Genomic DNA, 22,069 nt, shown 5'->3' with positions numbered 1-22,069 from the left:
GGAATTTGATAAAATGTGAAAAATTGTTAAAAATAAAAGTAACAATAAATAGAGTATTGTATTTATTGTATAGAGATTATTTTGACAAAAATAAACATTCTATAGAGTTTCTTCTTTGACAAATAATCTTGCAGGAAAAAGGAGGGATTAAATAATTTAAATGGACAAATATTTAAAAAACTTGAGTGGAAATTTTATAGAAACGCTCTGAAGACAAGTATCACGGATGGAATTGGAAGATCAGAATAATCTCATCAGTAAAGACTTAATGAGCTGATGAAATAACTTGGACCGTAGGGTTAGGTTTTTAAAGAAAAGATCAGAGATAGATATTCTTAAAAAAACAGTCAGGCCAAATACTTATCCCCGGTGATATCTGGCCATGCTGATAGTTTATGCTGTGCTGGTCCTGAAACATTTTAAGGAATCTGACATTAAATTAGTGTAAAATATGATTGTTTTGCTCCTGAAAACAATTTTTAGAATAAAGAAAGACCCTACAGCTCCCACAGTTCTAATTGTTTCAAAGAAAGTAGTTCCCTTGTATGTTTTCACACCACAATTCTTGATTGACAAGAGGAACCAGGATTATGATACTAGGAGGACAAAAATATTTCCGTTGATCTTATCATACATCAACACTTAAAATACCACTCAACTCTGTGACTGAGGATAACCGTAAAAATCTCAGAAGCAGAGGCCTTCAAATTTGGAGGAGTAAAATTTAAACTTCAAACAACTTTTAGAAGAAACTAAGACAACGATATTTCACAGCCAAGAAGTAAATAAGCTCATGGATAAATCCCTGATTGGCATCTTTTGACTCTTGACAGTCTGATTGTGTTTAAATCCTGGGTGAGGCTTTTGTTTGCGCCACAGGTCAGGGTGTGGTGGAAATCAAATTCCACAAAACAATGTTGGCAGAAGTGGAAAGACCTGGTAAGGTGATGAAAGGTCAGGCAAACACTTCAGGATTTATCAGTAGACGTGAGCAGTGTAGAAGTTTCTCATTCAAAAACAATGGCTAAAAAATGATCAATAAGGAAATAAAACTAAAAACTACTGCAGTTAAAGTAATGACTGACTTGGACTGTCAATCAAACATAGCAGGACTATTGATGGAAGTCTGAATACTCTAAATGCAGAGCTCAGGGACAAGTATTTAACATGTTCACTGAGGGCCCTGAAGACAAAACAAATGTGAGAATTATGAGTCGTGCATTTATAACACACACCCAGGTCTCAAGAAAACAGAAAACAAAAAAACAAGATACAAACGAAAAGAAAAAATTGAAAACACTGATCCTTTTTTTAAACTTTTGTGTTTCTTTTTTTGCGTTTCAGCTGAATCCCTGACCTGCAATAAATGTAGCTACGGTCTGCTGGGTTTCTGCCTCAGCCTATCAGAGGAAACCTGCGCAACCAACACCAGCGTCTGCGGAACTGGAAAAGCAAGTAAGTCACCTCCTCACCACCGGAACGCCCACACCCTTTCCATCCAAACCTTTCGTAACAGTACAAGCATGACCAGTTAGATCATCAATCCAATTACATCATTAGAAAGTCTAATGATAAATATTAAAATACTTTATTATACAAAAATGTAAAAAGTGACTTTCCACCTTTTGACACAACTTTTTCCTTCTCAGCTTTCGCCGCAATCTCAAGCAGTGTGGGTTTCAACACTCAGGGCTGCCGGGAGCCCGCTGGCTGCAATGCAACAACCAATGGCACAGTGTCAATCCTGAATGTGGCCTACTCAGTCAAAGTTGATTGCTGCTCAACAGACAAGTGCAACCCAACCACCGTCAGTGGCGCCCCATCCACCAAGATGACTTTCACCGCCGCTATTGGTGCAGCCGTCTTGGCGTCCATGTTGGGAAGCATGCTGTAATACACCTGATGTACAACCTGAAAAACAGCAGTGACCGACTGCTGCCAACTCCAAGCAGAATCCTAATGAGACCATTAGCAACATCCAAAAGAAACTCTTTGGAGCATATGAGTGTATCTATATCTTCACATGCTGCAACGCTCTTTACTTTTTCATAACTCACGTCTTGTCAAGTAAAAATTCAATTAATTAATGACAAGTTTTTATCAATCCTAAAGCTAAGGAGTGCAGGTACTGGAAGTAGATCAATGGCATGTTTCAGGGAAACATTGAGCTCGTAAATCTTCCAGCTGTTGTTTTTACTTTGTTTTTGTAAACAAATATATTTATCCTTTTAACTACTTTGTGTCTTCTGGACAATACATTGATGTGAAAATAAAGTTTTTTGAAAACATCGGTTGCTTCTGCTATCTCTTTTATTTTTACACAACTCGTCCATCAGTTTGCTGCACCACCCTATATCCCTCAGGGGGTCGATAGCTGGGAGAAGTTATTAAGTTGGCAAAAATGTTGCTACAGTGCTATGATAGACTTAGGAACATAAACTTAGTTCATACTTTTCAGCATTAAGAAACTAAACTTGCTGGCAACCAGTCAAAGGGATGTTCATTAGGTTAATGTGAATGCTTGGGTGGACAAAGCTTTTAACCACTGCTCTGTCTCAGTTTGTTAATGTCAAGGCTAAAAGGAAACTTTAAACTTCAGCGAGAAATAGCAGCTACAAGCAAATATGACGGTTACTTAGATACAAACTTTAATTATTCATAATATCTACATGTATACAAATTATACCTTTACCACCAAATATACTGAATACTCGATATATGCCAGATTATATTTGGTAAATTAACGTAATGGTTTAACACTTGATATGATTGAAAATATTCAGGAGTTAAATGCATATTTGGATGAAATAATTAGCAAAAAATAATAGATACAACAGTTAACATTGTTGCATAAAGGGATTAGAAGAGGACCTAAAAGTCATGAGATAAAGTTCACTAACTGATAAAGATGGGACATAGTTTTCTACAGCGACAGATAAACATTTTCAAAGTCAGCTGAAAAGTTAGCCTACTTTAAGCTGAAAGTAGGCTAATGGTAGATGGTTAAATAGTTGGCCTAGTCCTTAGTAAACAGTCTATTGAAAGTAACCAATAAATAGTTTGAATAGTTAGCCAACAATGAATGTCATAGCTAAAAGTAGCTCAATACATAAAGCAGTTAAAGTTAGGTAAAAGTTAAGTTACGGTTATGGATGAACAGTTGAAATGGTTAACTAAAAGTGTCTCAATGGACAAACTGTAAGTAGAGTTGGTAAGTAATGAATCAATAGTTAAACTGGTTACCTTGAAGAAATGGACAGATATCAAATATGCCAAAGGTTATGATTAACAGTTTGCTAGCTCAAGTCACTTTACAGACAAGATTACAGTGAATAGATCAAAGTAATGCTGCTCTTGGCTTAGACTGCCGGGGGAACTGGCACACTGGGATCCTTTATTTTCCACTCTCTCCTCTGTCTGCCTGTCACTTACTCTAACTCTCTCTGTCCCATTAAAGTCACTAAGCATAGACCTATCTGGAGTCCCTGAGCTCCCTTGTCTTGCAGGTTCCTCTGAGTCGCACCCCTATCATCGCTCTTTCTCTTCATCTCCCTCTATCCCTCTTTCCAACCCCAACACAGTCTCAGCAGATGTCTCTCTAACATGAGTCTGGTTCTGCTTGAGGTTTCTGCCTGTTAAAGGAAGTTTGTCCTTGCCACTGTAATTTGCTAAATGCTGCAAAGTGCTCTGCTGGATTAAGATGAGATCAGACTGAGTCCTGTCTGTAAGATGGGACTGGATATTATCCTGTGTTGATGTTGGGTCTTTGTAAATAATATAATATAGAGTACAGTCGAGACCTGCTCTCCTAAACATGCATGAATCTATTATATAAACTTACTTTAACAATATCTACTGTTAGGGAAATTAACTTACAAATACCCAGTTTAATAACCACATATAACTGACACATTTGAAACACAATTGGTAACAATGAGTTCATCTAATATGGCTGTGGGAGTTTGTCACATGATGGGAACCACTTTTTGAACTGGAAAGAGAGAAATGTGATAATTTCAATTCATGTTACAGGAATGCTTCACACCCTAGATCTTTCTTATCACTGCTGACATAACTCTCCCATGTATAAAGAGGTCGACTAAGACGAAGTTCTGCCAAAATTGATCCAAATATTTCAGAAAAAGTCAGATCCTACAAATTAGAGTTCTCTGTTATTTTTGTTTGGCAAAAGAAACCTCTAAAAACCTCAGTATGAACAAACTCCTGTGGTGCAGTGCAACGCTGTTGACTGTGTTTGTTACAGGTAAGATTTTCTTTTGCTGTATTTTTCACATAATAAGCAAAACTGTTAACATTGTGCACAAGCTCTTAAATAGATCAACGTGCTGGGCTCGCTTTTTTCAACAAATGTAAATTGTTATATCCTCAAGGTTATAGATTTACATTTCACAGATTAAAAATTCTTGTGAGGTGCAGGTATTTGTAGTCAGAACAGAAAGAGTCATGATTTAGTGAAATCAGAACTTTGTGACCTTATGCAGTGTGTTGTCTGGTATTCTACATTATCAATTCTAGAGGTATTTAGTAGACACATTTGGTTCTATTTGGCCAGGATTTCATACAACTTATTACTGCCACAGTTAAAAAACCTATATCTTAACTTTAGTAACATACAATATGAAACATATATAAATGTACATAGTCAGCATTTTTTATGATGTATCTAAAAATCTAAGTTTCTGTTGAATGTTGGTTTCATCGCTATCAGCACTAGACATTTGTTTATAATTTATTGTGACATAGGCAGAAACCTTACATATCAAAACTTGAGATAATTAAAGCTCAGCTATGTTATGAGCTCCAAAAAAATGTGTTGTGCTTTGTGGCCTGTAGCTAACTTACCATGTCATTCACACACATCCAGCTCATTTTGAATCACAATTACCAAGCCAGTGTTTACATAGAGAGATCATGAAACACATTTTTAATCCGTTGTGATTGCAAAGAATACTTCTTGAAAAAGGGAACTTAACAAAGTTAGATATTTGCTGCTTCTCTCCCACAGTTGATTCCCTCACCTGTTACACCTGTAATGGGAATGCCATGGACTCCTGCCTCATTGATTCTCCTGTTAATTGCACCACAAGTCAGACCAGCTGCTACATCGGAGTGACCAGTAAGATGAACAGCCGACTGACTCATTAGTCATTATTGTACAAATAGCAAAAAACGCCCTGCATATAAAAGCTATCCTCCCCTGATAGTTCAAAGACTGCGTCATGACCACAGCTAGAAAGAAACAGGGAACAATGAAGCTGTATTTCTGTTGTCAGTTTGTTCTTTATTTTTAGTCTTGAGGGCCTGATGTGTTTTGTTATGGAGCAATATGATTCTTTAAAAAGATGTGCTGTGTCAGAAAGACATTGAAAATCCAAATAATATAGGTGAACTCTGCCACTTTGAACATATTTTCAAGAAAATTATTTTTAACTTGAAACTTTCATCTGCTAGAACATCTGCACTGAAAATATTACATGACTATTTTTTTAATTAATACTTTTCTGGTAGTTATGTCTTTTTAAACGACTCAGCCACAGTAATTGGTTCAAGTATGGAAAAAATGTGAACACAGATGTCTAATATATGTTTCAAAAACCATTTCACCATGATATAATGATGTTGAATCAATCAATCTTTATTTAAATTGTGCCAAATCACAACAAATGTTATCTGAAGACTCTTCACAAACAGAGCAGGTCTAGACCGTACCATATGTTATATTATCAACAAAGACCCAACATCAAGACAGGATCAGGTCCAGTCCCATCTTACGAACAGGACTCAGTCTGATCTCATCTTGATCCACCATGAGCAGAGCACTTTGCAGCATTTAGCAAGTTACAGCGACAATGACAAACTTCCTTTAACAGGCAGAAACCTCCAGCAGAACCAAATTCATGTTCAACAGACAACTGCTGAGACTGTGTTGGAGTTGGAAAGAGGGATAGAGGGAGATAAAGAGAGAGAGATGATGAGAGACAGATAGTAGTTGTTGTAGCAGCTGGAGTCTGGCATATCCACAGCAGCAGGCCGTCTATGCCCCGATCCAGAGGAACCTACGAGACAAGGGAGCTCAGGGACTCCAGAAAGGTCTATGGTTAGTAACTTTAATTGGAAAAGGAGAGTTAAAGTAAGTGACAGGCAGAAAGAGGAGAGAGAGGGAAAGACTGGATCAGCATGACTAAGAGCTGGTCCAAACCTGAGACTGCCCTAACTCTAAGCTTCATTGAAAAGGAAAGTTTGAAGCCTACTCTAAAAAGTAGAGAGGGTGTCTGCCTCCCGAGCCTTGACTGGTAGATGATTCCAAAGGAGAGGCACCTGATAACTGGAGGCACGACCTCCCATACTATTTTTAGAGACTTTAGGTAGAATAAGCAGGCCTGCATGTTGGGAGCAAGTTGTAAAAAATCAAATTCAAATGGAGTCTCATCTTCTCTTCTCCTCTAGTGTTTAGTACCAAGCAGCAGATCTACTCAAGAGGTTGCACAAAAGCATCCACCTGTGAAGACACTGTGGGATCCATCCTGGATGTTACCTACACCGTCACCATGAGCTGCTGCAGCACTGACCTGTGCAACAGAGCTGCCTCCTCAAAGCTGCCTCTGACTGCCGCTCTATGTGCTGCTTTGGGGGCAGTGTGGAGCCAGTGGGGCCTTTAAAAAATGAAGTTGAGGAAGAAAGCAGGTTGCTAAGCATTCCAGTTTGATGATTTTACACCTTCTGTACCCTAATTTCCTGCATGAGCTTTATATAACTGCTTTATCATGTCTGTTTGCCTGTGATGCATAATGGAGTGATGCAGGCTCAAAATTGCATCTCTGAATGTTTATCTGGACTCTACATATGCATTTCTGAGTGACTCCCTCACATGTTGACTCCTCATTATGTATCACTATATTTCAAAATCTCCACTGAAATGTGCTTTGTAAACGCCAAAAAGAAAACATGTTCCTAAAACTGAATACAGCAGCTATGAATTACTTGAATTAAAATCCTTAATTTTGTTTATTGGAACACTATCTCTTGAATGATTAATATGAGGGATATGCTTACATAATTGCACATGTTACATAAAAAAATCAGCTATCAAGAGTTCTGCATTTCTTGAGAAATACTTTATCTACTTGTTTTGGAAGCAAGAACATCATAATGACATGATATATATAAAGCCACAAGCCGCTTTTGAGCTCATCATCACAGCTGAAGGAACAAAGAAACAGATAGCCTGACTCTTTTTGTCAAGAGTCCAGCTTAAACCAGCTCTAAAGACTCATGGACATGCAACACCTCTCTCTGAGCAGCACAGAGAGACTAATGCACACTTTCATAACTAGCAGGCTGCTTGAATGCTCTCCTCTCAGGTCTTCCAAAGAATATAATAATAATAAATAATAATACATTTTATTCATGAAGAACTTTTCAAAAACTCAAAGACACTATGCAATTTTAAAATCAATACAAGCAAGGAACACAAATCAAACAAAACAAAAGAACAGTACAATCACAAATTAAAGGCAAATTTAAAAAGGTGAGTTTTTAATATATATTTGAATGTTGAAGGGTCAGAGCAGGAGTAATTTCCAGAGGGTGGGGGAGGCTATATGGAGAAGGCTCTGTCCCCTCGGTGCTTGGTTCTGTGAGGTGGAGACATGAGGTTGGCATGTGAGGAGCGCAAGTTACGGGAATAGTGTGATGGTGGAGAAGGTCAGTGAGGTAGGAAGGAGTAAGAAAGAGCTAAGTTCAATTCAAAGAGCAGCAACAACGACCAGAAGGAGAACACACATTACTCCTATTTTAAAGTCTTTACATTGACTGCCTGTTTCTCTTCGTATTGATTTGAAAACCCTAACCCTAACCCTAACCCTAATAGTAATCATAACCCTAACCCTAACCCTAATAGTAATCATAACCCTAACCCTAATCCTAATAGTAACCCTAACCCTAATCATAACCCTAATCATAACCCTAACCCTAATCCTAATCATTAGGAACACCCCATAGCAATTTTAGCCTTGTTGCACCGTCATTTCGCACAGGTAGGTCTTCACCACTTCTCCTACAGAGGTCTAGAAACTGCCACCTGGTCCGACCTACGAAAGCAAAAAATCTGGATTAGTGACCCATGACCCTTGGGGATTTAATGAGAAAAAGAGGAACATGCATGTGTCCGTCCCAACCGCCTCATTTTAAAACTTTCTTCACCTTTCCTTTCAGTACTCTGGGTTCCTGTGTTGTTTGAGTTTGTTTTTTTGTCCTTTCTTTCGAAGTAGTGCATGCTTGATTGTCTTTATTTAAAAATCTGTTTCCACTCATATGTTAATTATTTATTTATTTATTTAATTATTCATTTATTTATTTGATTATTTATTTATTTATTCATGTATGCATGTTTTCTAGTCCTATTATGATTCGTTATACTAGTTATCTACATTTATAGCCTATTGCATGTGCTCCATAGCCTACTTTCATTATCAATCCAAACACCCCAATCAGGAAGCCTACAAGTACCCACATATACATATATATTTCCCTCTCCTGTTCCAATATTTATTATCTATGATTTTTTTTATTGGGTTATCAATGATATCTCATAAACCCTTACCTTTTCACTTCCTTTTCCTTCTTTTTCTTCCCCCTCCTTTTCCCTTATCTTCGTCCTTCTTCTCCTGTTTTTCCCATCCTCACTGTGGCGTTTGGTCGATCCCCTTTCACCAGTGACCTTTGGGCAATAAAAAAGACATTCCCCTCCTTCTTTTTTACCATCTTTTATCAACCCCCCCTCTTTTTATATATTCTCTCTTAACAGTAACCCTAACCCTAACCCTAACCCTAATCAAAACCCTAACCCTAACCCTAACAGTAACCCTAATCATAACCTTAAGGCACTGCATGGCCTTGCACAAGACTACATCTCAGAGCTGCTTTTAGGGTATGAACCAGGAAGGCCTCTGAGATCCTCCAGCTCCTCTCTTTTAGCTGTCCCTCAGATTAGAACAAAAACTTAAGATGAGTTTGTCCTTTAATTCTAGTCTATGGGTTTAACATGAGGTATTGATGGGTGGAATTTTTTTTTTTTAATATTCCTCTGGGTTTGCCAGATTTATGCTAAGCTAAGCAAATTAACTTCTGTTTGTGGCATGTGTATTTTTATGGAACACGCATACAATTGGTCCAAATCTCTTGCACCTCTTGGAAAGATAGTTGTATGTTTATAAATGTTTACCTGTTTTTTTTTTAAGCAGGTAAGTTCACAAACAAAGAAAGTCTTTTTAATCAGGCTTAAACATTTTTTTGAAGAGGTAACATCTATATATTCTATGTCCCTTGTTTTCTTTATAACTTGCATAACTTAATAGAACAACTTGATCATTTGTTATTCTTGTTTAGCTCCAAAGGTCTGACCTTAAGGGACTTTTTCCCATAGCTGTAACAAAGAGCCCTGACATTTTTTCCCCACATCGGTTATTGACTGAAGCTGTGTTCCGTCTAAAGCTTTTGAAAATGATAATGGTTAGCCATACATCACAAAGGTTCAAACACACAAACACACACAGGAATGACTCATATCTTCAATCATCTGTTTTCCATTTGTTTGTCTTTTTCTTGATGTCAAACAGGCGTCTGTTTGGTTTGGTTTTCCATGGGCTTAGAATTTTGGAGAACATATTAGCGTCTGACGGAGGAAAATGAATGCCTGCATTGTTCTATTCTTTGTATTTGATGATCTATCCAAGCCTCCGATTCCACGTCCATGATATATAAGCAAAGGCTTATTTCCCTGCAGGTGTTCGTGTATATGTTCTCTTGGATCCCTTAACGAAGCTTTGGACGTCTGTTTTTCATTACGATTTTCTTAATTTTGCTCAAAAAATTGTATTCACACATCTTAAAAAAACAAAATGAAGAACTTTATCTGGATCTGTGCAGCACTGATGGCAATATTTGTAACAGGTAAGAGCACTAAACAGCTGACATTCTTTAGTATTTGTATTGACGAGAAAGAATATCATTTTATCCGAAGGTATACAGATTATTAAAATCTGGATTAAATTCAAATGATATGAGGCTGACTGACAACAAGGAGAAAACAGCGACCAGTTGAAATGACACTGGTCTGTACTATAGGAGCTTTGTTTAACCATGACTCTTGTGGCATTATCTAAGCCCAAGGGGTCAGAAAGTGTGTTATTGATTAATTCCATGAATCTTCTCTTTACGTCAGAACACTTAAATGAATGGCTGAAACTCCTTTACCAAAGCTCTCCCTCATAATCCTATGATAATAAAAAAAGGAAATTTTTATCTTTATATAAACTATCTCACCAGCAAAAATTAGCCTTGTTAACTGATAACATTAATGCCTTGTAATCTTGAATTATCCCTCTTTCCAACCCCAACACAGTCTCAGCAGATGTCTGTCTAACATGAGTCTGGTTCTGCTGGAGGTTGCTGCCTGTTAAAGGAAGTTTGTCCTTGCCGTTTGTACTTGCTAAATGCTGCAAAGTGCTCTGCTCATGGTGGATTAAGATGAGATCAGACTGAGTCCTGTCTGTAAGAGTGGACTGGATCTTATCCTGTCTTGATGTTGGGTCTTTGTTGATAATATAACATAGAGTAGGGTGTAGACCTGCTCTGTTTGTGAAGAGTCTTCAGATAGTGATTTCGGTGCTATAGAAATAAGGATTGATTGATTGATAAGTAACAGCATCAGTAAATGAGTATAGCAGTTCTTGGCTTTTGTACTTTATTGTTCAGGGGAATTTTAATGTATTCATTTTAAAGTTATAATTTGGGGCTTTTACACCTTTATTCAGAGAGGAGAGGACAGTGGATAGAGCAGGAAACTGGGAGAGAGTGGGGGAATGGCGTGTGAGGAAAGGGGCCGCCGACTGGAGTCAAATTCAGGACACCCGCCATGTAGGCACATCATTTAACTATTAGACCAAATCCGTTCCCTTAGCTTTGGGAGATTTTTAATCTAAGAGATAATCTGTATATGTATCATCAACTTTTCATCAAATCTGTTCTTTGACTGAGTTGCAGATGGGATGTTTATATTTAGAGCTCTTGTGAAGAGTTTTTAGCTGGTTATGAAACAGACAGAAATTGATATCAGTGCCTCTTTATGAACTACAAAAACAAATATGACCATCAGTTTAAAGAGCAACTATTTCTAAAAGATGTTTTCAAAGCCTGAAAATGCTGCTAGGGAGTAGTAAGAGAAAATCTGTTGTTGGAAATCACTCTTACAAAACAAATAATCAAAGAGATATGGGGTACCACTTTGTGCACCTGGGAGTGCCAAAATCAACCAAACTGAAAGTTCCTCACAGAAGCTTTAACCCTGACAGGATAATTATGATGCTAGCTCTGATGATTGGGTGATAAACCATCTCTTTAACTTTGTGAATTTGTCACAGGTGAGGCCCTGGTCTGTCACACCTGCAGAGGAGGGTTTGTAGGTCGATGTTTCTTCAGATCCACTGAGACCTGCAGTGACTCTCAGGACAGTTGCTTCTGGGGAAAACTGAGTGAGTAACGGTTCATCGTCTTTCTTCCTCGGTCTATTCCTGTTTCAAGAAAACTAGAGTGGAGAGTAAAAACAGGTGTGTGTCGTGTGTTATCCGGCATTCAAACTGACAGTGGGGCAGTATGAATGCCATTCATGCTAATATTAAACAAATGTGGAGATACATAAATGATGGTGATAAACAGATAAATAGGTAATACATCATTTAAATGTTTAAATAAATAAATTGAGGTAATTAAAATGAATAATAATAAAATAAATGTAAATTTCACTTTGTTAAAAGACTTCATAAAATAACATAAATTAATGATTAGATTTGTGATTTTGAATAGGATCTTTAAAGGACTACTTTTTGCTTCTTCATTTACCATTTACTTTAAACATCTACACTGAATTATCTCAGGACACTTTTATCTTATATTTTTTATATTTTTTATATTTTATTTTATCTTATTTTTGGGGGGCATTTTTGCCTTTATTTGACTTGACAGCCTAAGAGAAGCAGTAAATGTCTGGAGCAGAGAGTGGTGGGAGACATGCAGCAAAAATAGTCACACTATCAAACCCACGACCGCTGCGACAAAGACTGTAGGCTCTGTATATGGGAAGCACAATTAAACCGCTAGGCCAACGGCGCCCAGGGAGACTTTTATTTTACAATTAATATTTACCTATTTCAGTAGACTTCTATCATGTAATGCAGTATCTCTTATCATTTATCTAAATCTATTCTATTCTATTAAATATTGTTTCTCACATATTAGTCACTGGCTAGTTAGATCAGTACAATTGCACATTGATTATCAGATTTTATGAACTTCAGTTTAACCTGATGTTGCACTCAAACATAGTCATAGCACTATATACTACTTTAAGGTGCATAAGCTGCTCCACTTATTTAACTGTATTCTCACCATGTCATTAACAACAAGTCTGCAAGTCTACATCGAACATATTCAATACCTCACTAAAAGAAACGTTTTATTTTGAAATTTCTAAAAAAAAAAAAAAACTACTTAAAGATATTGAATTATCAAATTTGGACAGGTATACTTATGTGCAGCTGGGAACCTCTGACAGCCACTTTTAAATTAGAAGCTGAGTCACAGTCAGCCTACTTTCAGACCACGTGATTCAAGATCTCTCTGAATCCAGTTCTTGCTTCACATTACACAACACAGCTTCTTAGCTGGCACTTGATTTAATCTGCCACCAAAGAAGACTTTTATAACCAATTGTTCCTGCATCACACTAAACACAAATTATTGAAGTCAAAAGAGCAAAAATAAATCTAAGTAACATTTATGGTAGTGAAAAGTAACAATCAGTGCTTTAAGTGGGAAAAATGAATGCTTATTCACCTGTTGGTGTGTGTATTGTGCAGCCCGTATCAGCAAATTATATTAGAATGATATTCTAAATTTCTACAGTTAATAAAGGAACCAGGAAATAATGCTGATATTTACAACACAGCCTTTGTTGAATACGCTACTCACGTGTGTCACACCCTCAATAAACATGCACCTGTCCAATTTTCCATCAGGGTACATAAACAATAGCTTTGGTTACTTTTGATTACAGCTTACTCTCCGGCAGACATGTGAGTGTCACATGGGTTACCGTGCAATGGGTAATGTATTTTAGGTGCTATTGTGAATCTGGTGAGAAGTCCTGGTAAGCCAAAAAGTAAGGGGTTCAATTTAAAACTTGCCAGCTGTGTTCTGGCCCACATACAGGACTGGTCGCAGTATTGTCAAGAGCATCAATTCCTTTGAAAGTGGTTGGCTATACAAGCTTCTTTACTATGTAAGTTATAGATGATAAAGCTCATTATGGTGCTTTGAACATGTTGTTGTACTCCAGCTCTTAAACAAAATTAAGACTATAAAATTATGCTATGTAGAAGTATGCAAGTCTAGGCAAAGTATAAGAACGGAAAGGTGTTTTTAAAAAAAAAAAACTTTTTTACTGAACTTAGCCAACACAAAACACAACTATTAGACTCAGAGGCAGATCCCATGTACAAATATTTCAGTCCATTGTCCGAAAGAGAAAAGTTAAATAAAAAATGAATAAATAAATATGAAATAAATAAAACGTTCAATTAATAAATAAAAAGAATAATAAAGTAATTAGAATAATATAAAAGTAATAGAAATAGATACAATACACTTTAAAGAAAAATAAATACATAAATAGAATAAAATTATATGATGATAATGTGTATCACAAATCAGTCCATCAGTAAACATGCTTATTTTTGCTGTAAAGATTGGCTTTTTTTAATTGGTGTGTATTTGGACTCAAGCAACTGCAGTTTTTAACACTTCTGCAGTGAAGCATTATGAGGTACCTTCATTTTACAAATTTGATTTTACATATTTTTTCTACTTCATTTGTTTTTTGTTTTACATTCAAGTTGCTTACTTACAACAAATTATTAAAGTCGGACCCAATGATTCTCACCATATTAAAGTTTATTTTGGGCTTTCATGCCTTTAATAAAAGAGAAAGGATGATGGATAGAGGAGGAAATCGGAAAGAGATGTGGGAAATTACATACATGGAATTGAATTTGCCTACTTTGAGGACTGCAGCCTCTGTACACGGGGCGAACAGTACTAACACTAAGCCAAACTGATACCCCAACATCTTGAACTTGTGACCCCCTTTAAACATAACAGTGAATTGGTCGGGCTATTTGTCACATCCAAGTAAGAGTTGATGTATGGTGAGAGGGTGGCTATGTAAATCAAAAACTGGACAGGGTGAGCAAGGCCACGACGCAAAGTGATACGTTTTATTTTGGGGATGGTTTGAATGCTGGACCTTCACATGTTTCAACCATGTACTTCATACAGGATCTGAATATTTGCTCCTCTAATGACGTGTAGGGTCACGTAAAAAATATAACCCATACTTTTTGTTTTCAAAGTCAAAAGTCAAAAATAAAAGCTGATGATCTCTGTGTCACCCTTCAGAATTCAACAACACCCGCTTGCCGAGCTGGGAGACTCGAGGCTGCATGAACTCAACTGTCTGCAACCAAACTGAAGTGGGGACCCTGCTTTCTGTGGGGTACACAGTCACCAAATCCTGCTGCATGACCGACTGCTGCAACGGAGCCACGTCTGCACAACTTCCTCTCACAGCTGCTTTGGGTGCTGCCCTCTTGGCCATGTGGGGCACCCATAGTTTTTAAACCACGCACAGATTCATCATGAAGGTGTTGTCTTTGAATGCAGGCTTTGATGCTCTCATTATTGTAGCTTCTTTGCCTTTTAAAGGGGGTTTTATAGATCGTAGAGAACGGAAAAAAGCTCTATGTAACTATCAAATAATAAAAGTTTCCCATGCTCAAACTTAATGGTTGTTATTTTCCTTCAGGCTGTGAATGTTTCGGTTGTGTGGGTTTTCTAGTCAAGCCCTCAGACTTCTTCCTCTTCCCACTACTGACACACAAAACCTGATAAACCTCATTCTTTGCACAGTACCTGTCCACTGAGTGAAACCTTTAGTCTTGTGTGCTTTCTCAGATGCTAACTTGCCTGAGACTGGTATTTTAAACCTTGTAGTGTGTAATTCAGGAGAAGAATTCATTGACCTTAAAATCACAAGAGGGATGGAAAACTTCTGGAGGGCAGTGATCATCCTGAGTGCCTACATCGCTGCAGGTAAGTGGAAAATAATGTCTTGAAGCGTCTAAAGGGAAATGAGAGAATTAGCAGACGGACATAACAACAACAGAGAACTGAAGAGGAAAGTGATCTGCATTTAAAGTCAGTCACTATCATTGGTATTATTCTGGAGTTAAAATTAGTTGTAGGGTGAAATGTTTCATATTTTAACATTTGTTCTTCTCCCTTTTCAACCAAATAAATTTGATTTTGATTTTTGTGATCTAGCACTGATATTGGAGGAGTTGTGTCATTTGTTACTTTCCTCACCAAACAAAACACACTTATCACATGTGACTAGCAAAATGTTTGAAACTAAAGCTCAGGATAATGATTTGTGTTGTTCATATTAATCGATGTTAATGAAAAAGTGTCACAGAATTTTACTTGTCCAACACAAGTATTTGGTCTGGGGGTCATTGCTGCAGATACAAAATAGCATGTATTGTAAAATGTACTGCGCAAAATGTATTTTAAGCTCTGATACAGACTTGACTACTCTAGACTGAGATATAAAGGTGGTATAAAGTTTTAAGAGTGCACCTTACCTGAAGTAATGGATGATTTGGCTGCAGACAGATTAGTGTATATACTGTATATGTATCTTGCCTAAAATGATACGACTAATAAATGAAATGTTTGAAGAAGTAAATGAAAAAAATACACTAATTTGTCTTATCTTTATTCAAATCTGCAACGTATGAGCCTCATAACTCTTCTTATCTTTTAGCCTCCAGACTTTAGGAATTCACACGCAACCCAGATTATTTAAAAACAGAACATTTTGAATTTATTTCCACCCATTCTTTCCAAACCAGCATACAAAGTGTATAATAGTAAAGAATACTGGAATAATGCGACTTCTTGAAAACAGTGTCTTTGCTTTAATATTCAAAATAATTACCTGTGGTAAATACTTGATTCTGATAGGTCTAATCCCCAGAATGATGATTAATATTCGCCTGAAGGAAAACAAGGAAAAACCCGATCAAGTTCTTCAAATCAGATCTATCCATGGGGAAGAGTCTGGCACATTTCACCTCTGCCTGTTGACACTGTGGCAAAAACCATAGCATTAGTAAACTACATAGAAAAGACATAAAAAGTCAGCAGAACCTAATTTAGGTCTTCAACCCCTAAAATTTAACAGTCTGGTGGCATTTTCTGCTCACTCAACGTGTCTTTCAGAACTGGCAAAGCTCAGTTGTGTTTTTGTCTTCCCCAGTTAGGTTAACATCGCTCTTTCAGCTACATGTGTTTTTTAACCCTTGCTGTTTCTGCATTGTTTTCCTCCTCCCTTCTTCTTCTGACTGGTCAGCTATTAGCCCCAAATCTAAAGTTTTGTGCTGGCCTAATAAATTACGAATGGGACACTAGTGTATTTGCCACAGTGTCAACAGGCAGGGGCAAAATGTGCCTGGACTCTTTTCTGTGATTTGTTTTAATGTGACGTGTGGGATAAGGTTTTTTACTTTGTTGTTGAGAATATATCACTGTTTTTATTGGGTTTTGACCAATCAGAATCAAGTATTCAACACAGCCCAGAATGGAGCTGTGAGGATCTCCACAGGTCAAAGGTACCTCTGGTAAATCAGGATTTCCAGGAACAGTAAAATCTCTACTCTCTCTATTGATGTGGATTATGTATTTTTAAGGTACTGTGAAACCAAGATCCCCGTTCATATGCGCAGTTATTACAAAATCAGCACAGCTCATGTATGGGGGAAAAAAACAAACTAATTAAGTATCATTTGACAACAACATCTTCAAAAGGTCACAGGGGAAACATGTTTGTTGGTTCAGTATGTAGGAGAAGATGATTAACACTCTGACATGTCAAGTAAGAAGTGAAACCCTGAGGGCAGTTATTGTACACTAGCTGAGTACAAAAATTGCCCTGAAGGCAAAAACAAATCAATATCACGTGTGAGAACAACTGTATTAACATGTGAGCACCACATGGGAAATTTGAGTGTCTGCAGTAGCGTCAGAAGTTGGACATTGATTTATTTTTTTATGGTGGGTTCACTGTGTAGTGACTTTAGCAACATCTTGGCACAGATGAAATCTTTTAAACCTCCAAACCATATTGTTGAGTGTTGTTCTGTAATGTGCTTCTGATTGATGCTTTTTTTTTTTTAAGTTATATTTTGGGGGCTTGTAGGCCTTTATGCAGAGAGGATAGGACAGTGGATAGAGCAGGAAACATGGAGAGAGTGGGGAGTGACGTGCAGGATTGGACTCAAACCTGGACCACTCACTTGAGGGATGCAGCCTTTGTACATGGGGAATGTGACTTCACCACTAAGCAAAACCAGCGCTCCCATTGATGAATATATTTGTCTTGTTTCTTTTTGAGCAGCACACAGTCTTCAGTGTCGGCAGTGCCCTGTTGGAATATTTGGGGCTTGTTTCTTCGGAAGTGACCTCACATGCAACAATGCAACTGAGAGCTGCTACCGCGGTGAAGCACGTAAGAAAAGCTCTATGATTAACAGCCTATTGATGTTGTGTTTTAATTGTGTCTGTAATCTGTAAGCTCTATGTTTAACGCAAATGAAGTGCCAGTGAGCTCAGACTGACTGCAGATTTGTTTACATTATTTTGTTTCCAATCCTCCCAGAGTTCAATGCTACGGGTTCGATCACCCTACACATCCGTGGCTGCTTGGACTCTGACCTGTGTGGGAAGACGCTGACCGGCACCATCTTTGGGGCTGGTTACACCAGCAGTTTCCAGTGTTGTACAACCGATCTGTGTAATGGAGCCACTTCTGTACAGCTCCCTCTGACTGTTATTCTCTGTGCTGCCATCCTGTCATCTCTGTGGGGCACATGGGAGTTGTAGTTTTACAAGTTCTGTTTGTTTCCAGGGTTCACAACGTAGATTCTGATGCACTAAGTCTGATTATAAGTAAAATGAATCATTATGATGGTAAAAGTTGAAATACACTGAGGCATAATTAAATACAATCATAATAACCTGCTATTTTGTTCCTTGTGTTATCATTACTTTGGCACATTCAGGATTATGTATAGCAAAAAAGATACTGAGATTATATTTGAGTGAAATTTTTTTACTTAATTATTTTTTTGTGTGTGTAATTTAGATCAGGTGCTCCCAAGCTTTTCAGCTCACGACCCCCAAAATAAAGGTGCAAAAGACTTGTGATGTCACATTGGGAAAAATGGAGAAAGGAGGACATAAGTGTAGATTTAAGATAAAAGATTGAAATAAACAAAAGGTACCAACAAAACTTACTAAAAATGTCCAAGAACTAAATCTAAATAGAACACAGGACACAGGTGAAAAAAATGAGGGTGATTAAAAAAAGGAGGGAAACACACAAGAGCAGGAAGTAAAACTAAACTGGAAACACAGGGATTCAGAACTACAAAATAAAACAGGAAATACAATAGACTGGACTAAAACTCGACATGGATCACTAACAACAAAAGGAAGACAGGGGATAACTTATAACACAGAATACACACAGGGATGAAACAAGGGATATCTACAAAGTGAAACAGGAAACAAAGAAAGTTAAAACTCAAGGAAAAATCAAACACTAAACCAGGGGTGTCAAACTAATTTCAGTCCAGGGGCCGCATACAGCCCAATTTGATCTTAAGTGGGCCGTAAAATCATAACATGATAACCTATAAAGAGGAACAACTCCAAATTGTTCTTTGTTTTAGTGCAAAAAGTACAATTAAATTCTGAAAATGTTCACATTTAACAGCTACTAAAACAGCTATTGTATTTTTCGCCATGATGAGTCACATAGTGGGGCCAAATGTTATATTCTTTTAACACACCAAGCACACAGGTTTCCCACTCACCTGGGTTGTTCAGGTGCGCTCCATCCACTGAGTGTAAGCAACCCCCAGAGAACAAATCTGATATAGCAGTTACTTCTATTGAAACATTTTAATGAAGTTAATGTCATCTCTAAAACATTTTCTGTTTGGGTAGTCATCTGCGGGCCAGATTGGAACCTGTGGTGGGCCGGTTTTGGCCCACGGGCCGTATGTTTGACATCCCTGCACTAAACAAAGTCAACACATGACCCGTGACCCCCACAGCCCCTCAAAGTGATTAAATATTGCTCCATACATCATTTAGCTGGTCTGCAGAAAATTAGCCAACTTACATAAACATGTGGCTGTTTCCTGTGCTGTTATGAATTAACCTGCTGCTACTGCTGCTTTTGTTAATTAGCTGTTAAATAATCCTATTCTTAGGAGTCATTTGGCAACAAAGAAAGGCAGAAACCAATTGAAAAAAATGTATTTGCAAGGTCTTATTTCAAATGTAGTATTATTTTTTATATCGACAGTAAAGAGTAAAATATGCAATTCTAAATTACTTTTCTTTAAAAACATTCTCGGAGGCATCTCACGACTCCCCGGGTCCCGACCCTCACTTTGAGAACCTCTGATTTACGTCCTCTCTAAGCATTTTATTTCTACTAGTTGTAAATCTAGTTGTGAATCAATTTTATTTCAATACATTTCTTCCTGGCAGTGTGGAAAGTTCACTTGAGTGCACATGAAACTGACAAAATTGTTTTACAGTGCACTAAATATTCAAAATAAAATATTTCTAATTTATTTCTTGTGTTATTTGACAAAATACTCACAACAAATATATGATACTATACTATGTATGATTCTTGCTGAAATATATTTTTTAAAAGACTATATAAGCTGAGTGTGTATAAACTGGATGACCCTGGTCCAACCAACATGCAAATAAACACTCACCATAATATAAACTGAGCTAAACACTGACTTAACTCAGCTTCCGAAGACTGACAAAATAACAACAGGACACAACAGGTTTGTTAACACTTCATCATCAGGGCTTGGTTTGTCAGGACAGTTCGTGCTGTGACATTTCAACACTTACCAAACACAAACACAATGTGCCATTGTTGTCTCCATAAACAACCTGATGATCTGATTTAACCTGAGTCACCACTGTCACCTCCTCACCTGTGAGACGTTTCAGCACAAGGACGCCCTCTGCTGCATCACAGGAACAACATCATCAGGGTGGATAGAGATCAGCTAAAGTTTCTGTTCTGAGTGAGACAGACAAAGTATTATTAAATATAAGTAGAGTAAAAACTTTAATATGTCTCTCTGTCTCATTGCTTGGATTTTGCCATTATAAACCAGATGCATCAAATTATTTATTATATTATTTATTAGATCTTCAAAACTTATCGAAAAGGACCATGTAATGAGAATCTTAATCTAATGGCCAGAAAGATTTTTCAATTTTCGTTCATTTTTTCTGAGTGATTTAGATCAGACTTTTTATTTCCATCTAAAAGAAACAAGCAAAGTAAAGCTCAATACCACCCTCTACTGGCCCTTCTTCATCGCTACAGCAGAACATAATGTACTGAACTGAGATGAATAATGGACAAAGTATCGATTTATATCCTGTATATTTTCTGTATCACAGTTTCTATCGCCAAGTCTACACAATAAAACTCAGATGCACACAGCTCTCCAAATGTAACCAAGGAAACTTTTGCACTGCAGATATAACGACCTATAGACTCCTGTTCTGCTTCATAAAACCAGTGAAATGTAAAAACTGGATCTGACTTTTTACACAGCTCAGACAGAAAAAGAAAATGCCTGAAAGTTAGTCTTTGAGATGAGAATGTTTACACTGCAGGCATATGTGCTAAAACAATAAAGCTATGAGATAAAAATCAGAAACTGGAGAGAAAAAGAGTTGCCTTTTGTGATATTTTTTAAAGATCAAAACCATAAATTTGACCTTTTATCTCATATTTGAAAATTAATCCCATAATTGACTTTTATCCATTAACTGAGACATATTTATACCCATTATTCGTTCTATTATTTCAACGTTTCATTTCTTAATTGCGGGTTTTCTTGTATAGTTTCAACATTCTGTCATAACTGTGAGTTTGTATCACTTATTTTTATATCATGATATCTTATTATCATAATAAAGCTTTTCACTCAGCCTACTCATCGTACCTAATAATTTAAAGTTTATATCACATTATTTTTGACTTTTTATGTCAAAATGTTGTCATTCTCATAATCCTTGTTATTGGTTGATGAGCATGACCTTTATTTAGATATGCAAAGCTTCAGCTAGTAGTTTGGACTTTTTTTCCATTAACTATGAAATATTTCCATCTCAGATTTTTAATTTTGGCTTATAGTTTTTTTTTAAATATCAGTAGCCTAATAGTGTTTTAGTCAAAAAATTACCAATTCCCTTCAATTATGACCTTTTTGTCTTGATTTTGAATCTATTGGGCATTCTCAAAGTTTTAAGACTTTTTGCCCTTTTTTTTATTTACTGTCTTATAGTTGAGTCTCTTCTCATAGGTTTGACTTTATATCTTATAAAGCGTTGCCGGGAATTCTGGGCCCCTTGAAAATCTATCTCAGTGGGCCCCATCACCACAGCCAACCCTACAAAATAAAAACATTGCTGCTATAATACTGGTATATTTGCATTAAACAAAAATAAATGCTTAGAACTATCTTGGTTAACTGACTCAAATCTAAGCTTCATATCAATTTTGCTTTTATTATTCTAAATGTAACTGCACAATATTGACCTTCAGTCTCTACCTCTTTAAACAAGATTATTTGAAGCCAAGTGACTTGTTGAGTAACAACAAGGGGGCATTATTTGGTTTAATCTAACTTCATGAAGTAAAATAAAACTCTAAAAACCTACAGTTTACTTTCAATCACATTCAGCCACACTTGATGCAATGAAAATATGACAATTCCCCACTTTAGGCATGAGATGCACATCTCACGGAGCCAGTAAG

At 37.0% G+C, this 22,069-nt stretch overlaps 3 protein-coding genes across 4 annotated transcripts; all 3 read left to right on the top strand.

Moving 5' to 3' along the window:
• The first annotated feature begins 4,076 nt into the window (after nt 1-4,076).
• Nucleotides 4,077-7,111, top strand: LOC117828173 (ly-6/neurotoxin-like protein 1). Its single transcript, XM_034705187.1, has 3 exons — nt 4,077-4,264; nt 5,027-5,137; nt 6,469-7,111. Exons 1-3 carry the CDS (start codon nt 4,213-4,215, stop codon nt 6,678-6,680), a joined length of 375 nt encoding a protein of 124 aa, XP_034561078.1. The 5' UTR covers nt 4,077-4,212; the 3' UTR covers nt 6,681-7,111.
• A 3,755-nt stretch (nt 7,112-10,866) lies between these two features.
• Nucleotides 10,867-14,874, top strand: LOC117828260 (protein Bouncer-like). Its single transcript, XM_034705295.1, has 3 exons — nt 10,867-10,938; nt 11,442-11,552; nt 14,533-14,874. The coding sequence occupies exons 1-3, from the start codon at nt 10,884-10,886 to the stop codon at nt 14,751-14,753; spliced, it is 387 nt and encodes a 128-aa protein (XP_034561186.1). The 5' UTR covers nt 10,867-10,883; the 3' UTR covers nt 14,754-14,874.
• Nucleotides 14,875-15,094: 220 nt separating this feature from the next.
• On the top strand, nt 15,095-18,179 carry LOC117828379 (sperm acrosome membrane-associated protein 4-like). 2 transcript variants are annotated; one of them, XM_034705481.1, is made up of 3 exons: nt 15,095-15,225; nt 17,591-17,701; nt 17,852-18,179. In XM_034705481.1, exons 1-3 carry the CDS (start codon nt 15,174-15,176, stop codon nt 18,073-18,075), a joined length of 387 nt encoding a protein of 128 aa, XP_034561372.1. In that variant the 5' UTR covers nt 15,095-15,173; the 3' UTR covers nt 18,076-18,179. The 2 variants fall into 2 exon arrangements, 1 of the variants encoding a protein (XP_034561372.1); XR_004634387.1 differs by lacking the exon at nt 15,095-15,225 and adding an exon at nt 16,805-16,883.
• Nucleotides 18,180-22,069: the final 3,890 nt, after the last annotated feature.

Source organism: Notolabrus celidotus, chromosome 16 (assembly GCF_009762535.1).
Source record: "Notolabrus celidotus isolate fNotCel1 chromosome 16, fNotCel1.pri, whole genome shotgun sequence".
NCBI classification, from domain to species: domain Eukaryota; kingdom Metazoa; phylum Chordata; class Actinopteri; order Labriformes; family Labridae; genus Notolabrus; species Notolabrus celidotus.
This window is presented reverse-complemented; position numbering and strand designations above follow the sequence as displayed.

What these genes read in the sequence shown, in the direction of transcription:
- LOC117828173 (XM_034705187.1), top strand. Translation starts at nt 4,213, where the DNA reads ATGAACAAACTCCTGTGGTGCAGTGCAACGCTGTTGACTGTGTTTGTT. An exon ending in GTTGACTGTGTTTGTTACAG is followed by an intron (nt 4,265 to 5,026) that starts GTAAGATTTTCT and finishes TCTCTCCCACAG; the next exon opens with TTGATTCCCTCACCTGTTAC. An exon ending in CTGCTACATCGGAGTGACCA is followed by an intron (nt 5,138 to 6,468) that starts GTAAGATGAACA and finishes CTTCTCCTCTAG; the next exon opens with TGTTTAGTACCAAGCAGCAG.
- LOC117828260 (XM_034705295.1), top strand. Translation starts at nt 10,884, where the DNA reads ATGGCGTGTGAGGAAAGGGGCCGCCGACTGGAGTCAAATTCAGGACAC. An exon ending in AAATTCAGGACACCCGCCAT is followed by an intron (nt 10,939 to 11,441) that starts GTAGGCACATCA and finishes AATTTGTCACAG; the next exon opens with GTGAGGCCCTGGTCTGTCAC. An exon ending in TTGCTTCTGGGGAAAACTGA is followed by an intron (nt 11,553 to 14,532) that starts GTGAGTAACGGT and finishes GTCACCCTTCAG; the next exon opens with AATTCAACAACACCCGCTTG.
- LOC117828379 (XM_034705481.1), top strand. Translation starts at nt 15,174, where the DNA reads ATGGAAAACTTCTGGAGGGCAGTGATCATCCTGAGTGCCTACATCGCT. An exon ending in GAGTGCCTACATCGCTGCAG is followed by an intron (nt 15,226 to 17,590) that starts GTAAGTGGAAAA and finishes CTTTTTGAGCAG; the next exon opens with CACACAGTCTTCAGTGTCGG. An exon ending in CTGCTACCGCGGTGAAGCAC is followed by an intron (nt 17,702 to 17,851) that starts GTAAGAAAAGCT and finishes CAATCCTCCCAG; the next exon opens with AGTTCAATGCTACGGGTTCG.